The sequence below is a fragment of the Sus scrofa genome, chromosome 3 (genome assembly GCF_000003025.6).
Source record: "Sus scrofa isolate TJ Tabasco breed Duroc chromosome 3, Sscrofa11.1, whole genome shotgun sequence".
NCBI lineage: Eukaryota > Metazoa > Chordata > Mammalia > Artiodactyla > Suidae > Sus > Sus scrofa.
The window spans coordinates 44564484-44587742 of record NC_010445.4 but is presented as its reverse complement, the minus strand read 5'-3'; the positions used below and the strand labels follow the sequence as shown (position 1 = coordinate 44587742).

Here is a 23259-nt window from a genome sequence, read left to right as displayed (position 1 = left end):
GGGGGAGGTAAGAGCTCACATAAGGAGCTCGGGGAGAAAGGGAGGGACCAGTCAGAGGAAAAGGCCACAAGGGGAGTGTAGAAACCCTTGGAGTCAGACAGCCCACCAAGGTGCACTCCTGTCAGCATAAACTCTACGCATTTGGTAACTAAAGCACTTTCAACTTTGATAGGAATTCCCTTTTTATTTTTAGAGCTACACCTGCAGCATATGGAAGTTCCCAGACTACATACAGGTTGAATCAGAGTTGCAGCTGCCAGCCTACAGCACAGTGAGGCTAGGGATCAAACCCACAACTTCATGGATACTAATCATGTTTTTAACCCACTGAGCCACGATGGGAACCCCAGGAATTTCATTTTTGAAACCAAGAAATAAGAAACTAAATAAATGGACACGTAAGGAACCCTAACTCATTGACCGGTATGTTACTTGAAATACAGGATAAATCTCATCAGAACTGGAATAGGTTTTTTGAGCCATACCTGATCCATGGCTATGTATGCAGGCAACATCTCTGGGGTCTCCTGAGTCACACATTCATAGAGAATTGAAGAAAAGAGATCCAGAATTTCCTGTTTCTGTGGAAAGTCAAAATCTTTTTGTAGCACCTTAATGTATATTCCAAAATCAATTAAAAAACAACTGTATAGTAACTATTATGGCCCATTCTTAAGTTCTGTAGTGAATGATATAAAAGGGTAAAATAGCTAAGTCTTTAAAAAATCATAGTGCATGTAATACTAAACATCAATTTAAAAAAAAATCAAAATTAAGTCCCAATGAACAGTTAAGGATATAAGTGCTGTGGGGGAAAGGAATGAACCAAGCCAGCAAAATCAGCAGACAGGACAACACAGCCATATGCCTTGGGTTGGGCTGGCAAGAAAAGGATTCAGAAAGGACACCCAGAATCCGCAAAGATGCAGTAGAACAGGTGGGAGAGGTAGCCTGGCCAAGCACTGCTGGGGTTAAGGCAGGCACAGGCTTTCACCAGAGACCTGAGGCCTTGAGCACAGGCCCCAGCTCTTACTGGCTGTGTGATCTTGGGCGTGTGCCATCTCTAAGAGGCAGTATCCTCGTCTGTAAAACTGGAACAATAAAGTTCCTACCCTCGGAGTCAGAATGAAATGAAAAAATTACAAAGAACACTGAGCAGAGTGCCTGATACAAAGTGAAGATTCAATAAATAAGGCAGGAAGGTTATTTCACTTAATTCTCAAGATAACAATGTAAGGTAGGTTCTATTATAATCCCACTTTCAGAAATAAGGAAACTACATCTCAAAGAGGTTGGAAATTTCTCCCAAGGCCACACACACATGCAGGCAACAGGGTATGTTTAATTCCTATATCCAGTCCTAGCCATCTGAAATGATGTGCCTGAGGCATGTCATCAAATCAAAGACAAATATGGATATTAAAGATTCTTTTGGTGTCCACAGATAGAAAAAAACAAACTCTAGTCCTAGAACTGAGCAAACCATATAATATATACCTGCCGCATGTTCACAGTTGGTTTGCAGAAATATTCGGCAAATGAAAGAAGTGCTGGATCAGAAGTGAATGCTGAAATTGTTTCAGGCTAAAAAATAAACAAACAACAAGTCTAAGTGAGATAATAAAGTGTGTTTGTTTTTCGCTTTTTAGGGCCACTCCCACAGCACATGGAGGTTCCCAAACTAGGGGTCGAATCAGAGCTAGAGCTGCCGGCCTACACCACAGCCACAGCAATGCGGGATCCAAGCCACATCTGCAACCTACACCACAGCTCAGGGTAACAACGGATCCTTAACCCACTGAGCAAGGCCAGGGATCAAACCCGCAACCCCGTGGTTCCTAGTCGGATTCATTTCCACTGTGCCACGACAGGAACTCTGAGATAGTAAAGATTCTTTTTCCTACTACAAGTTATAATACATGCAACTGTAAAAAATCTACCTTATTTTTTTCACCCAATGTTCCCATACAACCCAAGGTTATAAAACTTGCTAGTTTCATCAACCCATTCTGCTGAGAAGCTTTAAGAAACTTTTTGCACAAGTTACCATGAGCTACTGATTTATCAAAATGCAGATGAAAACAGGTGTTTCTTAATACAACTAATTCAAAAAAGGCCCCCTCCCAGCTTAACGAAATGAAAGGCAAACTAGAAACTAGAATTTTACTCAAAAGATAAGGAAAAAATATTATCACCTTAATAAGCCATTCACAAAAAGACAAATGCAGTCTTAAAGTCATTAGAGTCATCACAGTCATAGAGAAATCAGCATGGTGGTTGCCAGGGGGTCAGTATGTACTAATGGGAAAGACTGATGAAAAGAGTTATGGAGACAGACGGTGGTGATGGCAGCACAACATGAATGATTTAACACCAGTGAACTACACCCTTAAAAGAATTAAGCCAGTTAATTTTATGTTTCATGTATTTTACCACAATTTTTAAAACTGGAAAAAAGAGTGGGGAGGAATATCACTCAAGGTTCAAGACTGGAAACAGAATATAAAGCTATTACTATTTTCCACTGAGGTTTACATTTTAATTCTGAACTCCCAGCAGGCAGGAAATTGCGATGTCTTTTAATTTTTACATACTTCCCCCCATTCAAACTTGAATCTAAACTTATTTTCTTTAAAAACTGGATGAGAGTCTTTGAGATGCGCTCTAATTTATATAAAAGCAAGAGTGCTAATCCAAGATAAACTGTCCAAAAATCCTTCAAAAGTATTTCGCAGAGACCCTATTGAATACTGACAAAATTCACTGATGTCAACTACATCTAGTTATTCACTGGAAACAATTACAAAGACTCAGTCATGAGAACTAAGTGCTACCTTGCAAAAATCTTTTTTAAATTTTGCCATGAGTTAAGTAAATCTTGATAGATATGAGGATTAATAAGTTTATGATTATTAAGCTAATTTTTTTGTGTGTTAAGATGTAGTCTGACTGTCCCTGTCACTAAATGTAAATCATCCTTAAGAGTCCTGGCAGATAGCCCATATTTTATAACGCTGTCACATAAAACAGCCAACAGGCCCAAGGTCATTCAGTCCTTAAAATCTGCAGTGATCAGAGAGAGCAGATCTACCTAAATGGTACCATAAATGTCCTCACTGAGGTACATGCTTTGCATGGACTAGTGGGATTGGAACCTATTCCCTCTCATGGTTCAATTTTTTTTTTTAATTGAGGTATAAGCAACAAACAACATTTTATTAGTTGCAGGTGTACAACATAATGATTTGTATATACTGCAAAATGACAACCATAAGAAGTCTGGTTAACATCCATCAGCATCCATAGTTATAAAGACATTTTTTTCTTGTGAGAATATCATTCAGCTTTTACCCATCAATGATACCTTGAAAGCCCGAGCTTCAGAGTTTCTGTTAGCCACAGTCTGGGCCAACAAACTTTGCCATCCCATTGGATCTTCCTTGTAGGAGAGCTGACCTGCTCTGAGCTTAACATATAAAACTCCATCCTTGGCAAGAATTGACCTGACAGAAAAAGAGAATTGATTTTACATGAGGTATTACTGGCAGCTGTTGGCTGGAAATGAAGTGTTTCCCAATTCTATGTTCACAGGAGATGAGGTCTTAACAACTTTCCACTAAAAGTTTCCATTTACCATGTCTAAACTAAATCATGCCCTACAAGAAAATCGTAATAAAGCTGTTTTTTTCTGCTGTCTAGATTCATGGAACCTCTTCAATAAGGAGGCATTCTGACTATCTGCTCCAGTGCGAACTTCAAAGGAAGTATTTTATCCAACACTTTTTCATATTCCCTATAAATATCTATTGATTGGTTTAGAGCCAAACAGAAAATGCTGCTGCAAATCTTAAGATAGAATAATATAGAAAACAGCTATTATATAGATAGTTTGGGAGAAAGAGGAATGAGGACTATACTATAAAAACTGTTACAAGCTTGTTAAATTTTCTGGAAACATACTTAATTTACACAGTAAGTGAGGTATGAAATTATTAACACTCTCTGCTCATCAAAGTAATTACTTGCATATGATTATGCAAAAGCAATCTACCATAATCTTAGTTTTATGAGAACAATCTAACAAAAGAAAGATAAAAAGGTGCAACAGAAGATGTGGTCTGACAAACACCAACTGTTAAAAGTTCCCTTTGTGGACATATAAATCAGCCTATTTTCTTAAACTAAATCTTTCATTATTGCTCCAAAAGACAATTTCAGGAGTTCCCATGTGGTTCAGTGGCTTAAAGACCTGATGTTGTCAATGCTGTGGCTCAGGTCACTGTTGTGGCATGGGTTCAATCTCTGGCCCAGGAACTTCCACATGCCACAGGCACAGCTAAAAAATAAAAATAAAAAAAAAAAAAAAAAAAAAAAAAAAAAAAAAAAAAAAAAGACAATTCGATTACTGTCTAAATATAAGTCACTTCAAGTTTCTCAGTGAATTAATATAAATATTTAGGGTTTGATTTCTAAATTTAAAATTTAATTTTCTGTTTCAAGACACAGACCACTTTATTTAATATATACTCTACATATTGTCCGGGGTGAGATTAAAGGATGAGAAGGAGCATTCTAGAAAATTACCTATAATTTAAACCTTCCTTTGGAGTTCCCGTCGTGGCGCAGTGGTTAACGAATCCGATTAGGAACCATGAAGTTGTGGGTTCGATCCCTGGCCTTGCTCAGTGGGTTAAGGATCCGGCGTTGCCATGAGCTGTGGTGTAGGTTGCAGACGTAGCTCGGATCCTGCATTGCTGTGGCTCTGGCGTAGGCTGGTGGCTGCAGCTTCGATTCGACCCCTAGCCTGGGAACCTCCATATGCCGGGAGCAGCCCAAGAAATGGCAAAAAAAAAGACCAAAAAAAAAAAAAAAAATTAAATAAATAAATAAATAAATATAATTCAAACCTTCCCGTACATTACTATTCCCTTCACAGACACACCTAAGAAATTCAACATACTTACTTCAAGTGTTGTGTTCCCTTGCTCAAATCTATGAGCAGTTCCCAGTATCGTGGACCTTTAACTTTAATCTGCCAAGATAAATATAATCAGTCAATCCAATTCTGGGAAAGTGCTAGTTTGACAAAATGAAACCCATGCTTCTTAGAGGAAATAAAAATAACTGGGCTGGAAAGAGACATGGAGAGGTTAACAAGCTCCGTTTCCAGAGGAACATGTGTGCAAATCACATTCTCCAGCCATCTACCATCAGTGAAGAGCTCCCGGCAAAGACCTCTGCTCCTCCTGCTGCAGCTTTCCTATCTTTAATGCTACACTACTCTGGCTGAATGTAACCCCGGATAAATCCCCCTAAAACACATCCTACTCACCTGCTTTAAAAGGTGAAGTTCTGGAAGAAGGGTGGGAGCCATCAATTCTTCTTTGGTTTGTTCATACCACTGAGTGCCCTTTACAAATGTAAAAGAACAGCCACAGTTCACTGCATAGTCAGGGAAAGTACAAAAAAAGACATGGCTCTACACTTCCAACTCCCTGCAGTTTGTAGACAGACTGTCAAACGGCATAAAGTCCTCCGACTCTCAAGTCTGAAAGGGCTCCCATCTACAATCCTGGGCAGAGCAGGCACCACCATCTACACTCCAAGCCCTGCACCAGCCAGCAGTACTGAGGCCTCTGGATCTCTGCCCACGTGTCTTCTCTGCTGAGAACATGGGAATGTGCCTGGCTCAGCCGGCACACCTCAGCCCAGACACCAGGTCTAGTGTGAAGGCCCCCTTATGATGGCTTGATGGGAACACTTTCTGCACCCCCTGCATCCCACACAAACCTCCAATTATCACACGCTACTCTTACTGCATCCATGCCTGACTCCCCAAAGGACAGAAGCTTCATAAGGAAAACGACAATGTCATTTCAGCTTGGTACCCCAGAGCCTAGCAGAGCTTCAATACACCAAAGGTCCCCAACAATTTCACAAAGGAAGGATATATGACTTACAATCTATCTGTGGATCTAAATCAAAGATCGCTCATCACGTACACAACCTTGGGTTTTAAAAGCACTGCTAAAAAAATCTAAGAATCATTATAACTCAATTCATTTTTTAGAAACTACTACCAGCTATGTAAACAGGGGCATTTTCAAACTACACACTCTAAAGACAAAAGAGCTGCTGACAATCTCTAAAATACCACACCTAGAGAAGACAAAGGAGCCTGAATGGCCTGGCAGGGTATACAAGAACTTCGGAAGTGTCAACTTTTATCAGAGTTCAACTCACTATTGCCACCTTTTAAAACAACACTTTCAAGATATTTTGACTTGCAAAGATGGGAGAGTGGCAATAAGGTTACAAATGGGAGGGGAGTGTTACCTTATAGGTCACTTCTAACAGGGCGTAGCATGGCGTGTTTGTATCCACATCCACAGGCACCAGAAGCCTCGGTTCCGCAGCTAGCACATACAGGTGCCGGAGAGCCTGGAGATGGTACCTGTTCACAGAACACAGACAGGTGGTAACAGGCATGGGCTCTTCTGTCTGCTGTGGCCTACAAGCAGAACCAAGTCAGAGCCAGAGTGGCAGCTTCCCAGGCCATCTCCTAAAGGAAGATGATGTGATTCAACTAAAACGTAAAGGAGAAATTCTCTTTAAAAAAGTCTGGGGAATTCCCGTCGTGGCGCAGTGGTTAACGAATCTGACTAGGAACCATGAGGTTGCGGGTTCGATCCCTGCCCTTGCTCAGTGGGTTAAGGATCCGGCGTTGCCGTGATCTGTGGTGTAGGTCGCAGACGCGGCTCGGATCCCAAGTTGCTGTGGCTCTGGCGTAGGCTGGCAGCTACAGCTCCGATTAGACCCCTAGCCTGGGAAATTCCATATGCCGCGGGAGCAGCCCAAGAAATGGCAAAAAGACAAAAAAAAAAAAAAAAAAAAAAAAAAAAAAAGTCTGGACATGAGAGCCTTGATTCAAGCATTCTTTACTTGAGTTTTCAGTTAAGAAGTTTTAGAGGGAAGTAAAAATTATCTAAGCATGAACATGTTTAGTTATGAAGTGATCACTTATAACATCAGTTTTCAAATATCTTTTTCTGTTCAACACAGGCATCTCTTTCACCTCCTAAGGGGTTTACTTCCAGGTCTTTTTTTTTTTTTTTTTTTTTTTAAAGGGCTGGTAGGGAGGAGGGAAAAGAAAGGGTAACAGTTCTCCTTAGATGGCAAAGCATTTCTACACAAACATCCCTGAACACAAATACATTCATAAACACCCAGAACACAGTACACCAAAAATTAATGGGTGAGGTATTTTCTTGCTGCCTGTGTGCTTTTCTGAGTTTTCAAAAAAAAATTTTCTTTTTCGCCTTTTTAGGGCCACACCTGTGGCATATGGAAGTTTTCAGGCTAGGGGTCAAATCAGAGCTGCAGCCGCCAGCCTACGCCACAGCCACAGCAATGAGGGATCTGAGCTGTGTCTTTGACCTATACCACAGCTCACGGCAATGCTGGATCCTTAACCCACTGAGCAAGGCCAGGGATGGAACCTGCATCCTCATGTATACTAGCCAAGTTCGTAACCCACTGAGCCAAAACAGGAACTCCCTCAAAATTTTTTTTTAAACTTTAAAATTTCTATTTTAGATTTTAAACACATAAAGATGTTTTACATTTTTAAGATCCCATTAATAAGGATAAAGCAAGACTTCAAATGTGGCCACTTGTCATGTGGCCTCCAGAATATAAGGGGTTCAAGTGTCCAGAGGAAGAGGAAGTAGAAATATTTGGTTATCAGCACTTGGGAAGACCAGGGTGGACTTTGCAGACCCAGGAACGGTGGCAGCTACTGAAGGGCTGATTCAAAGGACTAATAAAGGGAAATTACAGTTTATTCATTTCTGTATGAAATCAAGGAGCCACTTGACTGAGCCACTGAGCCACACAACTGCTAGCCTCAGACTTGAAGCTTGCCCACAGAAAGCTTTTTAGTGTAGTAAGTTGGCAAAGTAAGTAATTTAATTTAGTTGTATCACACATAATTTTAGTTATATCAATACCCTCCCCTCTTCTCACCCAAATTTACCCACCCCCTAAATCTATCAGAAATAAAATCAATCAAGGCTAAAAAAAAAAAACTGATACATATAATGTTCTTGGTGCTTATCACCAAATTGTTTTAAAACAGCTGATACTTTGACCAGCAACATGTGAAAGAGGCTCTCCCATGTTCTCTATACCACAGCGACTTCAATAACTCAAAACAATCTTCCCTAAACTGACCAGTGAGAGACCACTTTGCCGAAAGTTACATTAATTTAACAAGACTATTCCTATGTACCACCTACCACTACTACTACCTTTGTAAAACATTTTTCTCTCCTTCATTACTGGTGGTACACTGGATAATAGCTTTAAATGATGGCTTAATCACTACAATGAGTGCTCCCTCTCCTGATCCTTCTCTGGACAGAGAGGACAAGTTGTGGGGGACAGGGGCTCAGCTGAGCTCACTGGTGATAGCAAGATATCACTGGGATACAAGGAGACATTTGCTTCCCTTCTTCCACAAACAACAGAGATTGGCTTTGCCTGAAACTTCTAGAGAAACTGAAGTGTTGGTGGTTCTTTGTGCGCTTATACGCAGAGCTATGGCATCATCAGACTGCTTCTTCAGACTGTCTGAGGGTCTGCAGCTCGCTGCCACCTCTAAACTGCATGATGCTTTGCTGCACTTCCCTCTTCACTCCCCTCTTTGTCATTTATACAAAAGTTCTCAGCATTCATGTAAAAGAGGGAAAAAGCAGAATTCATACAGACACTGCCACTAAATCAGACAAATTCCTCTCTTGGAATTAAACAAGTTGCCAAGACACATACAGCTTCTTTTAGTTGCTATCTTTTTGCACGATGAGCTCTTCCCTAAAGGGAACCTGTCCTACTGACTGGAGAATGGTGGAAGGCTGATCATCCATCCATCAGATGCCCAAAGTTCTGTTCTGGCTTAATATTCTGAGAGAGAAGCTTTTCAAAAGATTTACCCAGGAAGATAACTAAGTTCAACAACAGAATAAAGCTAATCTGGAAATGAGTTTATGGAACCAAAATACACTCAAACTATTTCCTCAGAGAACTTGAGAAAATCACCAGACTCACCGGTTGTCTGTGCTGTGAGCTGGGAAGTGCGGGTAGAGGGCACAGAGGAGAGCAGCGATGGAAGAGTTCGATGTGCTCAAAGAGTACCTGCAAAACAAACCAGGAGGGACACATTCATCAACCTACAGTGTGAACCTTCACGGCATTCTTGAGAATCAGGAAATTGGGGTGTTGTGGCAAGGCACACTGCTGAGACTAACACCTCGATCAATACAAGTGTGTCAACACTGTGAACATTTTACTTTACAGTTAGTTCTTAAGCCATGTCAACATCATCTACCATTTAAAGCAGAAGCAACATCTCATTAACAAATGATATATTTTTTTTTGTCTTTTTTCTTTTTAGGGCCTAACCCATGGCATATGGAGGTTCCCAGGCTAGGAGTCCAATCAGAGATACAGCCACCAGCCTACACCACAGCCACAGCAACACCAGATCCTAGCTGCGTCTGCGACCTACACCACAGCTCACGGCAACGCCAGATCCTTAACCCACCGAGCAAGGCCAGGGAATCGAACCCGCAATCTTATGGTTCCTAGACAGATTCGGTTCTGAGCCACAATGGAAACTCCCCATTTAACAAATGTTAAATTCAAAACTTGAATTAGTAAGAAAAGTTTTAAACTAAAAGAGTGTAGTAGTGAGCACCATGAATGCAATCCTAAACCCCAGATACTTAAAACTGGAAACAACTTCTTCAGTTTTATTTTTGGCTGCACCTGCAGCATAAGTCGCTCTTAGACATCTTGCTCATGAGATCCTTTTCACTGAGAGGGGAAAAAAAAATACACACACACACACACACACACACACACACACACACACACACACATTCATTTACCTTCCTCCTCCCAAAAACAGAAGTCCAAGGGCCATGTGATGGGCTAAATGGAAACCATAGTTCATTTCACCACCTGTTTTCATGTGCAAGAAGCGACAAAGCTGCAAAACCTTCAAGTTCCCCGAGCCAGCCATCACCATGGCCAGAGACAGCAGCACCGCACTGAGGCAAGTCTCCAGATTGTAAGGACCTGTCTAGAGACGAGAAAGGTAACATACTACAACCCTGGTGCAACATTTTCTTTCTTTCTTTTTTTTTTTTTTTTTTTTTAATTTTTTTGGCCACCACTAGGCATAGTGAGGTCCCAGGCCAGAGATCAGATCCGAGCTGCAGCTGCAGTCTAATACCGACCGGATGGTTAACCCACCGTGCCAGGCTAGGGATCAAACCTGCGGTCCAGCACTGCAGAGATGCTTCTGATCCCATTGCGCCCCAGGGGGAAGCCCTGCATTTTCTTTTATCAAAACTCAATCGGCCATCATTAGACTACAAATGTTTACAACTTTTAAAAACCTGAAAAAACAAATATTTTCCCAGATGATGGAATTTAAGTTCAGTGTCAAAAATTCAGAAGAGAAAGCATCAAAAAGGAAATAAGAATCACTTGGAATACTAACAGCTATACACATCTGGCTTTCTTTTTTCTCCATATCTTTTCCAATATCTTTTTTCTTTTTTTAATGAAACAGATATTACTACAATATTTTTAAGCTTTCGAATCTATTATAAGCAATCTCCACTCAAAAAATTCTTACAGAACCTGATTTTGATATAGCTCCTCTATACAACAATGTAAATATACCATAGTTCATTTTTTGATTACCTTTAGGACTTTTTATGTTTCCAATTTTCTAATATTATAAATAATGTTGACTAAATCTGTGTGGGGTTGGGTTTTTTTTTTTTGGGGCCAGGAAATAAATCTGCAGTCTTACTATCATCAGAGCAGTAATCCTCAAAAGCAATTGCATTTTGACTAAGAACTAATCTTTTCAAAAAGCAATTACCAGCATTCAGTACTGAGAATGGAGTAAGGCAACACAGAAGTGATTGAATTATCAGTGAGTTTTCTTCAAGTTTAATTTTATTCCCAAGGAGAATCATCATAAAAAGACTTACTACAGAAGCATTAGGTGCAGACAAATAAGTCATAAAATCTTTTGCAAATTTATGCTGGAAAAACAAAAGAAAAAAATTTAAGGTTAAAAGAAGCATACTAAGGCTCTGTAAAAAATAAAATAGAACAGAGTAAATGAAGATATTTCTTACCAAACAGTTAAATGCCGATAAGTTTTCTGAGCCAGCGAATCGAAAACCCAGAGACAAACAAGCTCCTGCAATTATGTAGACATGCGCTTGCCTGGAAACAGACCACAAGAAATTTAAATATTGTCCCTGTTTTGCTTTAAAATTTATTATTACTATTATTTGGGGGTAAAAATAATAAATATTCCTGTTCTCTATCCTTCTGGGAACGCTCAATTGTGCCTCTGCTCAATCAACACATTTCTGTCTACTGTTCTTCAGCAGAAGCATCATCTATTTGGCTGTGAGAGTGTGCCTCTTGCCTGCACTGTTTCATATGCAGCAAAATATAATTTCTAACAATCACTGCCATTTTTTTTAAACAGGAAGGATAAAAGAGCAATTTAACACAAATTAAAATCTCCAGCATTGTTTTTTGAGGATATAAACTCTACACTTTAGAAAGCTAAAAAATCAAACTTGTGAACATCAGATAAACAATGGTTAGAAACGTGGCAGATTCAGAATCACTCAAACCAAAACAGTATTACTCCTATACAGTATATTTCAATTCATTTATCTGACAGGTGCTAGAGTAGCTAGTCTGTATTATACAATTCATGACTTACGACAAAGTTTCCAAATTCAAATCCTCTGAGCAAGGCAACTCAATTTCACTGAGAGAGATACTATTTTCTCTTATAATCTGTCAAGATAAAAACAAGAACATGTGGACATTAAATTCAAGTTACAGGTATTTAATAATTTGAAGAATACATACTGCTTATTATGGCTTTATTTACATAAAATAAGCTTTATCAAACCATTTCATTCAGAGGCCTATATTGAATGCAATCACATTTCTCATTGAATGAAATCCAATTTCAAATCTAAGATGGGCCAAATAACAGGACTAAATGAATATAAATGAATATAAACTGGCGGACTTTAGTACATTCTGAATCAATAACAGAGTAATAATATTTCACACCAGTCAACTAAAATAAAAAGATGATGACCACAGGAGTTCCCGTCGTGGTGCCACAGAAACGAATCTGACTAGCAACCATGAGGTTGTGGGTTTGATCACTGGCCTCGCTCAGAGGGTTAAGGATATGGCCATTGCCGTGAGCTGTGGTGTAGGTTGCAGATGTGGCTACTAGAAGGTAGGCTTCTAGTATTAAGCCTACCTACCTACCAAAGGTGAAGTTTGTTACTAGATTCACTACCCAAGCTAAACTAAACCATCTACGTTAATCTATAACTAGGGTTTACAAACACTTCCCTTTCAGCATAGGTAGTGAATAAGAATGTTTTTTAAAAAACACAGATTATCTAGCTTTAACAAACAAGAACTTACTTGATTCACTTCACTTAAAAAATACAAATTAAAAAAAAGGTGGAGTTCCCATCGTGACTCAGTGGTAACGAACCCGACTAGGATCCATGAGGACGCGGGTTCGCTCCCTGGCCTTGCTCAGTGTGTTACAGATATGGCGTTGCTGCGAGCGGGGGTGGAAGTCCAAGATGCAGCTTGGATCCCACGTGGCTATGGCTGTGGCATAGGCCAGCAGCTGAAGCTCTGATTTGACCCCTGGGAACTTCCATATGCTGCAGTTACAGAACCCCTCCCCCCCAAAAAAGATAAAGGTATATATTTTCTAAACGTATGCATATAAGTACACAGAAGTAAAACTTTTAATATTTATTCCTATATTTTCTTTTTTTTTTAAACAGCCACACCTGCAGCACCTGGGAGCTCCCAGGTTAGTGTTCCAACCAGAGCTACAGCTGCTAGCCCATGCCACACCCATTGCAATGTGGGATCCAAGCCATATGCGTGACCCACACGACAGCTTGCAGCAACACCAGATCCTTCGCCCACTGAGGGAGGCCAGGGATCAAACCCGCATCCTTATGGACACTATGTCAGGTTCCCGACCCACTGAGCCACAAGAGGAACTCCTATTCCTATAATTCTTTTTAGAAGACTGTTCAGAAAGCATCAGGATGCTTTCTATAATAAACCAATAAGTATTCAGAAGATGCTTATGATAAAATCTTCTTATGTACTGCAAATCATCAAATCATAAACACCAAGTCCATTAAGTAATTGAAAACACTTATTATATACAATATAAAAAATTATCACAGGGTAAAACAGTACCTTAAATAAATATGTACCTAATTAGGATAAAAATGTCAGAATACTTTTTTAGGGTTCTTTGAGACGTTTAGTTTTTAAAAAAATCACAATTTCTAGGGCTCTGTAACTGAAAAAGGAAAGTATGGTCTGTGCTCAGCACACAATCTTAAAATGAAAGTTCCTATGTTTTCAAGAAAAACATCAATACTGCCTTCAAGAGAAAAAGTACTTTCAGGGTTTTGGAAATCCCACAAGAAATCATAATTTCACGTGATTAAAGATATAATACTTATTATACATACGTACTTGAGGAACATTGCTATCAACCCACTTGGAGTTTGGTAAAATATCATCCCATAAAATCAGGCATCGAGCAAGTGTCTTAAAAATGCAATACAGAAAAATTAGTTACAGCAGATAAAGTTCATAGATTTTGTAACAAAGTCAATATCATAAACAGAACAATTAAGAATTAGTTCTGAACTGATGAACATTTTGAAAAATAAGGTATATAGTATCAACCTAAGCTAACTCATTAAAATAAACTGAAGATTTACATTTTACCACAAAAAGACCCCCTAAAATTGAGTTCGTCATCATCCAAGTTTGGATACCTTGGAAGAAGTTTTTAAAACTTGTTCCATAAAAGAAAAATCATACAGCTCTGTCACCATAATTTAAAGCCTTTCATATGCTAAGTACATTTAACCATCAAGGCAGAGGAAAAATTTGAAGCAATTATGTCAAACAATTTCTGTTACTAATAATGCCTTTAATAGTATGATTGCATCCTTAATAACAAAAGAGTGCAAAATAAAGACGTAATGAAGCCCTAGTCAATTATTGCTTAGTAGGAAGTTTTGAATAATAATGTGAGAAGCTGAAATGTCACTCCAAGTTTTACATATCAATGCGGTTGCCTTTCTTGGCAATTTCTACAGTTATACCGGGGGAATTTCAAAAGAATATTACCAATTTTACACACACACACACACACACACACACACACACACGATGGATCCACAGTAAAATGCTCTCTTAGAGAGACATTTATATTTGCAAGCTAAACTTAAGAATCACAATAGACTCCTCATGTTAACAGAGAGGAAAAATAGCAAAGTATCATACCCTAAGTAAGAGAAATTCTGGCTTCACAAAGTCCAGCAAATACATGGTGTCAGGAGCTCGGAGCCAATCTGCAATGGATCTGTTGGTGGAGGATATCAGTAAACATTATTGCTCAAAAAGAGGGCAAGATAATCAAGAATCCCAAGACAAATTTCAAGAATTTTCTCTCCACTCCAACAACTGCCCTATCTTTTTGCCATAGTATTTTACATTCTCCAATGTAAAATTTATTAGGTATGTAGGTATGCCTTACTATAAGCTTCCTAAGGACAGATATCTTTAGTTTTGTTTCTTCAGTGAAGTATCTCCAGTGCTCAGGAAGCAATGACATATGCCTTTATGAAAACGATGAATAAATCTGGTTTTAACCACCTTGTTAATTTTGCAAATACTCACTTTTTCTAAAAAAGGAATTTACAACTTTGAAAAATTTCTTGACTCTTAGAAAGTTTTTTAAATTAAGACTTTTAGAACATGGTTTACTGTCTGTCTCCTGTCCAACTTACTCTTCTATGCAAAATGTCAAAGAATAAACACCAAAGGTCTACTTTCAGGTGTCAGCACTATTTACTAGGAGTTGGGGAGGCAGAAGGTATGGTCATTAGGCAAGCTCTTGAACTAAGAGCTTAGAAACCACTTTTATGAATGGTAACCAGGAATATAAGAATGTTAAGTATTTCTAATTTAACAAGTCCTCACAACAAACAACCTACAAAATTAATGGAAAGGAATTTGGACATTGTTTGATTGCCAGTGACAACTATAAAACAAAAGTGGCTAGAAACTGGCAACTATACTATCAAATATCATTAAAATAACAAAATGTATGGTTTTTGGATAAAAATCTATATAACTTGCATTTGACAGCACTAAAACCAGGCTGATCTAGCACAGGGGAGATAAACACAGTAAGACTATTTAGTGTTCCTAGTGAGGTCAGAAAAGAAGTCACACCATCACCGCAAGGGATGCAGTACCTGTTGTTGGTTTTTAGGTAGATCATTGCCAAGGCAAGAGTGGCACCCGGACAAGTTACATCCACATTTATGGTATCTCCTTCCTATCGAAAGAAAATCTTATTTGTATAAAAGAGTTCTGAATTATTTTAAATTCTTCTGAATACTAGCCTATGCTTAAAATTAACATGTTTACAAATGTTGACATGAAAACTACTATTTTCATATTAACTTCCTAGCTTCCATAATGTTGATCTGTTGCTTGATCTGGACTTACTTTGATTTGGTAACTTGGAGATTTGTGTTTCTCCCTGTGCATCCCTGCTTGAAAGCGCCGATGGCCTCCAACCATGTACTGATAAAGCTGCTCAGGAACATTGAGATCAGACATGCCTATCAAATTACTACCATGCTGGAAAGCAAAATCACACACATGTGAAAGGAGGTCTTATGGAATGAGATCCGTAACACATACTAATGACAAAGAAAAGAAGAAACTATCTTCAATGCCAGGTACCTGAGGTTTTTTATCAATTAAAATACTTCATTAAAAATCATTATACATATAATGCATATAATTTCATAAAATACACAAAGGTTTCAAAATACAGTTAACTGCATTAAGAGTTAAAAAAATACTAGGTAGGTAAATGAAATCTGAACTATGAATATGTGAATCCTTTCACTACTATGAACTATTCAGGCAATAGTAACTATAATAATAACTTACTGAACACTTAACTCTCTTCCAGGGAAATTCTGGGTGTTTAACATTGATTAACTTACTTAATATAATTCTATTAAACAGTTCAGTTTTAAAGGTGAGAAAAGGGAGGCACAGAGAGATTACACTCAAGGCTACATAATATTAGCATAGGGCTACATAGTTAATGCATATAAAACAAGGCAATTTGGCTCCAGTCTATCAAGTTGCTTAACCAGCAGACATGACTGCAGTTAAATGGCACGACTCACTGGTCATGACCAGAATTCAGGTCCCAATTCCCAGTATGATGCTTTTGCACTGTATCATCTGTCTCTTTAGTTCACGCATCAAATGTGAAGAATCATAAACCTAACAGTCAATTTTCTTTATATAATTCAGTTTCACTGTAACAATGTATTGGCAGTTCTTCAAAGACCTAGATTCTAGCTGACAAACTCATTTAATGAAATGTTTCTGCTAACTCAACACTATGTCTCTTGGATGGGGTTAAAGATGGGTCAGGGTGATTCTGCATTCTGTCACAAAGCAGCTGCAATTGTGGCTAAATTCTGGGGTACTGAGTGAACACCAAGGCTCCAAAAGAAGGTTACGATTTATTTCTAATAATGACTACAGACCCTTAAGGGTTCCCATCATACACACATTTTCACCGTTTTCTGACTGAGTGACTTGTCACTTCTTCATCTTATGTCTTGAGCTCCTTTTGAAAAACGTCATTCCCTTAGTTCATTCATAAACACTTACATCTAAGCCAGGGGAAAGAAACCTTAAAGCCCCACTCTTCACTACAATTTCTCTCCCTTCCCAAACCTGGCACTTTGAGAAATATCCAGAAAAGAAGGAAGAGCTGAGAATCTGGGTAAGTTAAGTCACAATAAGGCAGAGTGGTCTTCAGAGTAAAGTGCCAAGGTTATTGTCTTAAAAGCAGATGTCGTAACTGAAGACAGACTGTGCTCACCCCCAAGCAGACCATGCCCAGGGCCAAGCCAGCCGCTAAAGAGTAGGACTCTCTGTCTGTGCAGTATTCCATTTCAGGACCAGGGGGCCGTCCTATAAAACAGAAAGCAGCACAATTCAAGCTGGCCTCTTAAAATCCTAGTTCATAAAACTTTTAGAATTGACTTTCTAATAAGTCTTCTAAGAACTGTGGATTCAATATAACCCCACTCAGAAAGATCTGATGTTATCCCAAATGGTGTCCACAACTACAGTCTGCTACAAAATAAAGCCCCAAAGTGGTTCTTCTAATTTGCCAATTTTTTTTTTCCATTTCTTGGGCCGCTCCTGTGGCATATGGAGGTTCCCAGGCTAGGGGTCCAATCGGAGCTGTAGCCGCCAGCCTACACCAGAGCTCTACACCACACTCATGGCAACACCAGATCCTTAACCCACTGAGCAAGGCCAGGGATCAAACCTGCAACCTCATGGTTCCTAGTCCGATTCGTTAACCACTGAGCCACGATGGGAACTCCTAATTTGCCAATTTGAAAGCAATGACTTTAAAATACTGCCAAACTTTGGGTTTCATTTTAAAAAAAGAGCAGGAAAAAAATTTTTTTAAGGGGCATGATGCTCAAAAAAAGCTTCAATTTGTAATTTCTTTCCTTTTGTTCTTCTTATTTTCAAATTCATTCATTAGATGTAGTGAAAAAATGTTCAAATACTGATAACAAACAGAAACGACACTTCCTTTAAATTTTTAAGAACGTTAAACATGATGCATCCAGACACTTACTCTGAATCTATATTAGTACTGAGCCCTGCTATGATAGAACTTCTCTGTACTGATGCTAAATGTCTGACTGGATATAAAATTCATACTTAAAAAAAAAAAGTACCCCCTAACTCTAACTCCACGCTTTTTGAGCAGCAAAACATATTATACATAGACACGTTCCCCCCCAAAAAATAGCTTGCATTCCTGGAATTACAGCCGCAGGAAAACATTAAAAAAAAAAATTATACACAAGTAATCAGTGTAATGTTTATTGCTTAACACCAAAGAATTTTTAAAAAACCTAAAGTCCTGAAAAATAAAAAAATGATTAGGCAATTTATAGAATACCAACTCAGTGAGCTAGTACACAATACAAAATTAAATTTAAAAGCATTTATGACAATGACATATGAAAAGGGCAGTATAAAAACGGGTATATTTTGATTATAATTATGATGATTAATAAATATATTATGTAATTATGCATATGAATCCAGATAAAATCCTCTATATACAACATGAAAGTGATGTGCTATGGCTGTGAGATGTGTGTAATGCTGGCATCATTAGAAATCATTACGATACAGCCAAAGAATATTAAATTACCTAGTAGATGAACAAGCTTTAAAAGTCAGTCTTGAGAATCTTTTGAGTAAACATTTCTCAGACCAATCATTTATGCTAGTACATATTCTGCTAACAGGAAAATTTCAGTTTTGTGAACAATTTATTTCATCACTGTAGTAGACAGAACTGTTGCTCCCAACTCCTTACTGCCCTACATGGCTCATAAATATACATCCACATTCTCAACAGTCTCCCATTTCACCGAACATGTGACTGGCTTTGACCTGGTTCCTAACGTAAGCAAAGGCCTGAAATGTGCTTCCATTATGCAGTTCTCCCTCTTGCCTTTCTGTCACCACCATGAAAGCCCACCCTCCAGCTTGGGTCCCACAACATGACGTCTGGAGGAGAGCCATAGATCTACAGACTGAAGCAGAAATGCTCAGGCCAATTTTGGGGCTACCCTTAAATATATATAGAAAAGATCCTCAATAGGGATAGAACAAGATTTGTAAGTATGTATCTAAATGACTGAAGAAACTAATAAGGCCAATAGCACTTCCATTTGTCAGGAAAAGATGACAACACATAAGACACATTTCCAAAAAACGAAAAGACAAAAAATGCATTTCATCACTAATATACCCACCAGCATGTAAAGGAGGAAAGCAGGAGACAATCACTTCTATTCTTAGAAGTGCTATTGTCCAACAGAAAAAACACTCTGCTTTTAGGGATCAAAACATTAAGTGCAGGCCACTGCCAGACATTGCCTGGTAAAGACAGCAGGACAACCAGCACACTCATACGTGATTAAGACCAAAGGCTACTGCGTTAAATAGGAGTACTGGAGCTCAATGATGGGCTGGCCAAGTAAGTATGCAGACTAATAACCTGCACAGTCATATCAGCCTTGAAAAACACTACTTGCAGTTTTTTCTTTATTGGTATAAATCATTCTATGTTCATAAAAGCTAGCATTTTTTCCTCAATTGTTAGAATCTTACTATCGTTTTTACTTTGGTGGAATGGGAAATGTGTGCTTCTGAGACCACAGCATTACTGACACCATACCTATTTCAGCCAGCAGGACCTCTGCAGTGTGCCTGTGAGCTGTCCCTTGATAGACGAGGCCGATGCCAACCACCGCAGCCACTTGGACGTTATGAGGAACATCAAGCTCCGTGGACGTTGGGGGCAGGAGAGCAGGAATGTGAATGCTAAGAAGCCGTGTAATCGACATATCCATGGTACCTAGTTTAGCAGCAGAAACACCAAGGAGCAGCCCAATGCTTGTCATTTCATGACCCTAAGATAGAAAATAGAATGAGACTTAAGTCATATCATCTTAAATAAAATACTGCCTCCCAGTACTTTTTAATAAGTACTCTGATGTGATAGCCATAGTGAGAGGTTCCAAGAATATAAGAACAAACTAAACAGACAATAGACATGGTCTTTGCTCTCATGAAGTTAGTGCCCCTGAAGGGGCAAAGTGTTAAACTAAAATATATATCATTAAAAACTCACACAATGAAAAAGTATAAAGGTTATGAAGGACTATTTTAACAAAGCCTAATTAGGACTAGGAGGAACTGGAGAATTATCAGGAATCTCTAAACAGTGAAATTTACAATAGGATCTGAAGAATGAGTACAAATTAGCTAAGGAAAGTGGTACAGGGCCGGGGTGGGGGGCGGGGGAGAAGACACAACAACTTCAAATTTAGAAAGTGAGAGAAAATGATGTCACATGAGGGACCAAACAAATGACTGTGATGATTTAAAAATAAACCCTCACATCGATATCCAATTGACTACAAGGGTGCTGAGACAATTTAATGGGAAAAGAAGAGATTTTTCAAAAACAGTGCTGTGATAACTGTCAAGTCACTTGCAAAAGAATGAAACTGGACCCCTTCCTTACATCAAACATAAAACAACTCCAAATGGATCTGAGATTTAAAGATACAACTAAAACTAAAAGGCTTTTAGTAGAAAACATAGGTATAGATCTTTGCGAACTTGGGCTAAGTAATAACTTCTTAAGATATGACACCAAATGCACAGCAACCAAAAGAAAATTACATGATTTGGACTTCTTCAAAATTTAAAACTTTTGTGCTTCAAAGACACCACCAAAAAGTGAAAAGAAAACCCAAAAGACAACACAATGGGAGAACATTTTTGTAAATTATTTCTATCTTAATGGACTGGTATCCAGAATATATAAAGATTTCTTGTAACTCAACAATAAAAAGACAACCAATTAAAAAATAAACAAAAGATTAGAATAGACATTTCTCCAAAAATGACATACAAATGACACACGAGCAGCACATGTAAAGATATTCAATAGCCTTAGCTATCAGGGAAACCAGTGCAAACCAAAATTACAAGGAGATATTACTTCATACCTACTAGGATGACTGTAATTTAAAAAAGAGGTAATAATAATTGTTGGCAAGAATGCAGAGAAACCATTATATATTGCTGGTGGGATTATAAAATGATGCAGCCATTCTGGAAAAGTTTGGAGTTCCTCAAAAATTTAAACCACCAGCTACCATATGATCCAGCAATTCCACTCCAAGGAATATAACCAAGACAAATGCAAACACTTATCCACACACAAATGTGTACATAAATGTTTATAGTAGCCTTATTCATGATTGTCAAAAAGTAGAAATAACTCAAATATCCATCAACTAATGAGTGAATAAACAAAATACGGTATAGCTATACAATAAAGTATCTATTCAGCAATAAAAAGTAATGAAGTGATGATACACGGTACAACACGGACAAACCTTGAAAACGCTACAAGTAAAAGAAGTCAGTCATAAAAGACCCCATATTGTTTGCTTCCATTTATATGAAAGTCCATAATAGGCAAATGCATAGAGACAGAAAGCAGAACTCTGGTTCACCAGGGGCTGGAGGGAGAGGGAAAAAGAGTGCCTGCTACTAGGTAAGAAGTTCCTTCACAGGATGATGAAGATGTTCTAAACTTAACAATAGGAGATACAAGTGTGAACATAATAAAAACCACTGAAGTGTATACTTTACATGGGTATGCTTTTCTGGCATGCAAGTGGAAGAGAAAGCCAAGAAAAAGAGTTTGATTTAACAAGGAGCTAAAATAGTCTCCATGGTTAGAGTACAGGGAACAAGGGAAAATAAGCAGGGAGTAAGGCTGGAGAAGTGAGCAGGATCACATAGGCTTCTAGAACATGCATTAAGAGCAATGGAAGATCACTAAACAGTCTGAGCAGGGAAGCGATCTATTCCAATTTAACTTTGAGAAAGATTACTCTGCCTGCTAGGAGAAGAATGGACCATGAGGTACAAGACGGAAGAAAAGCAAACACAACCATTTGGAGCTATGGCAATAGCCCAGTGGTAGCACAGTGCAGGGACCGGTAGCACAAGTGCTCACCTTGGTCAAGTAGTCGTGGATATTGAGAGTAGCCAGCTTGGTAAGGTGCCCATTCAGACCCAGGGCCATGAGAAAGCCAGCATACTCGTTGGCTAACTCGGCGTGCTTGGGCTTATTGTACACAATCCAGGCAGAGTCGATCTGGGAGGCAGGGGCTATCTTCAGGCCAGCAGCCACACCATTGTGGAAGCTGGCCCAGCTGGTCATGTTGGGAGGCACATCAATGTTGCCACTGTTCAGGTCTACTGTGGTGTTCCGAGGAGGGGCCCGCCCTGATCAGGCAAACAAAATTTACAATTGAGTGACGAAAAATCCACAAAACCAAAATTGTTACATTTATGTTTTTGAGAACGGAGATGACTTTTCCTACATTCAAAACCCATAACCCCATAATCCTTGGAATGGTATTAGGTTATGTGTACTTAAACTCTTACACATGTGAGTCAAACTTGATGGAAGGTGGAAAAATCTTAACTGTGTAAAATAATTCACTGTCCTTTCTGCCAAAATACATGAGACTATACTATGACAACTGATAACAATTTAACCTTATACAGATCTGATTAGGATATCTGTCCACTGCTTCAAAATCTTTTCTTCACACAGCAGGAAGCTTATTAAAAAAATAAAATAAAAATTAACATCACAAACTACATGAATAATAAATTCCAAAATGTGATTGATGACAATGATGTTAATTAGCCATCCCATCTTTTTTCTCTGAGCATTAAGGAAAAATGGTATTGAAAAAGGGACAAAGAGGAGTTCCTGTAGTGGCACAGTGGTTAATGAATCTGACTAGGAACCATGAGGTTGTAGGTTCGATCCCTGGCCTTGCTCAGTGGGTTAATGAGTTGCCGTGAGCTGTGGTTTAGGTTGCAGACGCGGCTCGGATCCTGCGTTGCTGTGGCTCTGGTGTAGGCCGGTGGCTACAGCTCCGATTAGACCCCTAGCCTGGGAACCTCCATATGCTGCGGGAGCGGTCCTAGAAAAGGCAAAAAGATAAAAAGAAAAACGGACAAAGAACTTGCTCTTATGTGTGTGTGTATATATATATATATATATATATATATGTACATATGTGTCTCTGTATAGAAATCTAACCATATACTATTGTTAAAAAGGCCAAAATGCATTCAAAAATACATTTAAAAATATCATTTTATACATCTGAGTTACCCAGGGAACCACAGGAGTATTCACTAAATTTACATTTACGGTCAATTTATTAGGAGCAACATAAATAAAATGTTCATGATGCTATGTTCGCTTTGAATTCCTTGTCTTGAGTGTTCTGATATTGATCTACATGTTGTACAAACAAATACTGAATTCTCTTTATATTCTTAATATTCTATATTAGCTGAAGTCATGGGTGAATATTTAAA

General features: G+C 38.6%; 1 protein-coding gene across 9 annotated transcripts in view; it reads right to left on the bottom strand.

The window, feature by feature from the left end:
* The window catches only part of ANAPC1 (anaphase promoting complex subunit 1), a 121075-nt gene that overhangs the window by 17293 nt on the left and 80523 nt on the right, over positions 1-23259 (bottom strand). For all 9 annotated transcript variants that reach the window (XM_021087035.1, XM_021087037.1, XM_021087036.1 and 6 more), the window contains 18 exons: positions 21872-22143; positions 19508-19742; positions 17108-17199; positions 15700-15834; positions 15444-15526; positions 14467-14545; positions 13645-13719; positions 11822-11898; positions 11217-11307; positions 11067-11120; positions 9948-10141; positions 9106-9192; positions 6337-6454; positions 5333-5410; positions 4965-5032; positions 3365-3503; positions 1498-1584; positions 486-581 (listed from right to left, as the gene is read on the bottom strand). In XM_021087035.1, coding sequence (XP_020942694.1) covers positions 486-581; positions 1498-1584; positions 3365-3503; positions 4965-5032; positions 5333-5410; positions 6337-6454; positions 9106-9192; positions 9948-10141; positions 11067-11120; positions 11217-11307; positions 11822-11898; positions 13645-13719; positions 14467-14545; positions 15444-15526; positions 15700-15834; positions 17108-17199; positions 19508-19742; positions 21872-22143 — 2060 coding nt within the window. The remainder of the gene's footprint in view (positions 1-485; positions 582-1497; positions 1585-3364; positions 3504-4964; positions 5033-5332; positions 5411-6336; positions 6455-9105; positions 9193-9947; positions 10142-11066; positions 11121-11216; positions 11308-11821; positions 11899-13644; positions 13720-14466; positions 14546-15443; positions 15527-15699; positions 15835-17107; positions 17200-19507; positions 19743-21871; positions 22144-23259) is intronic.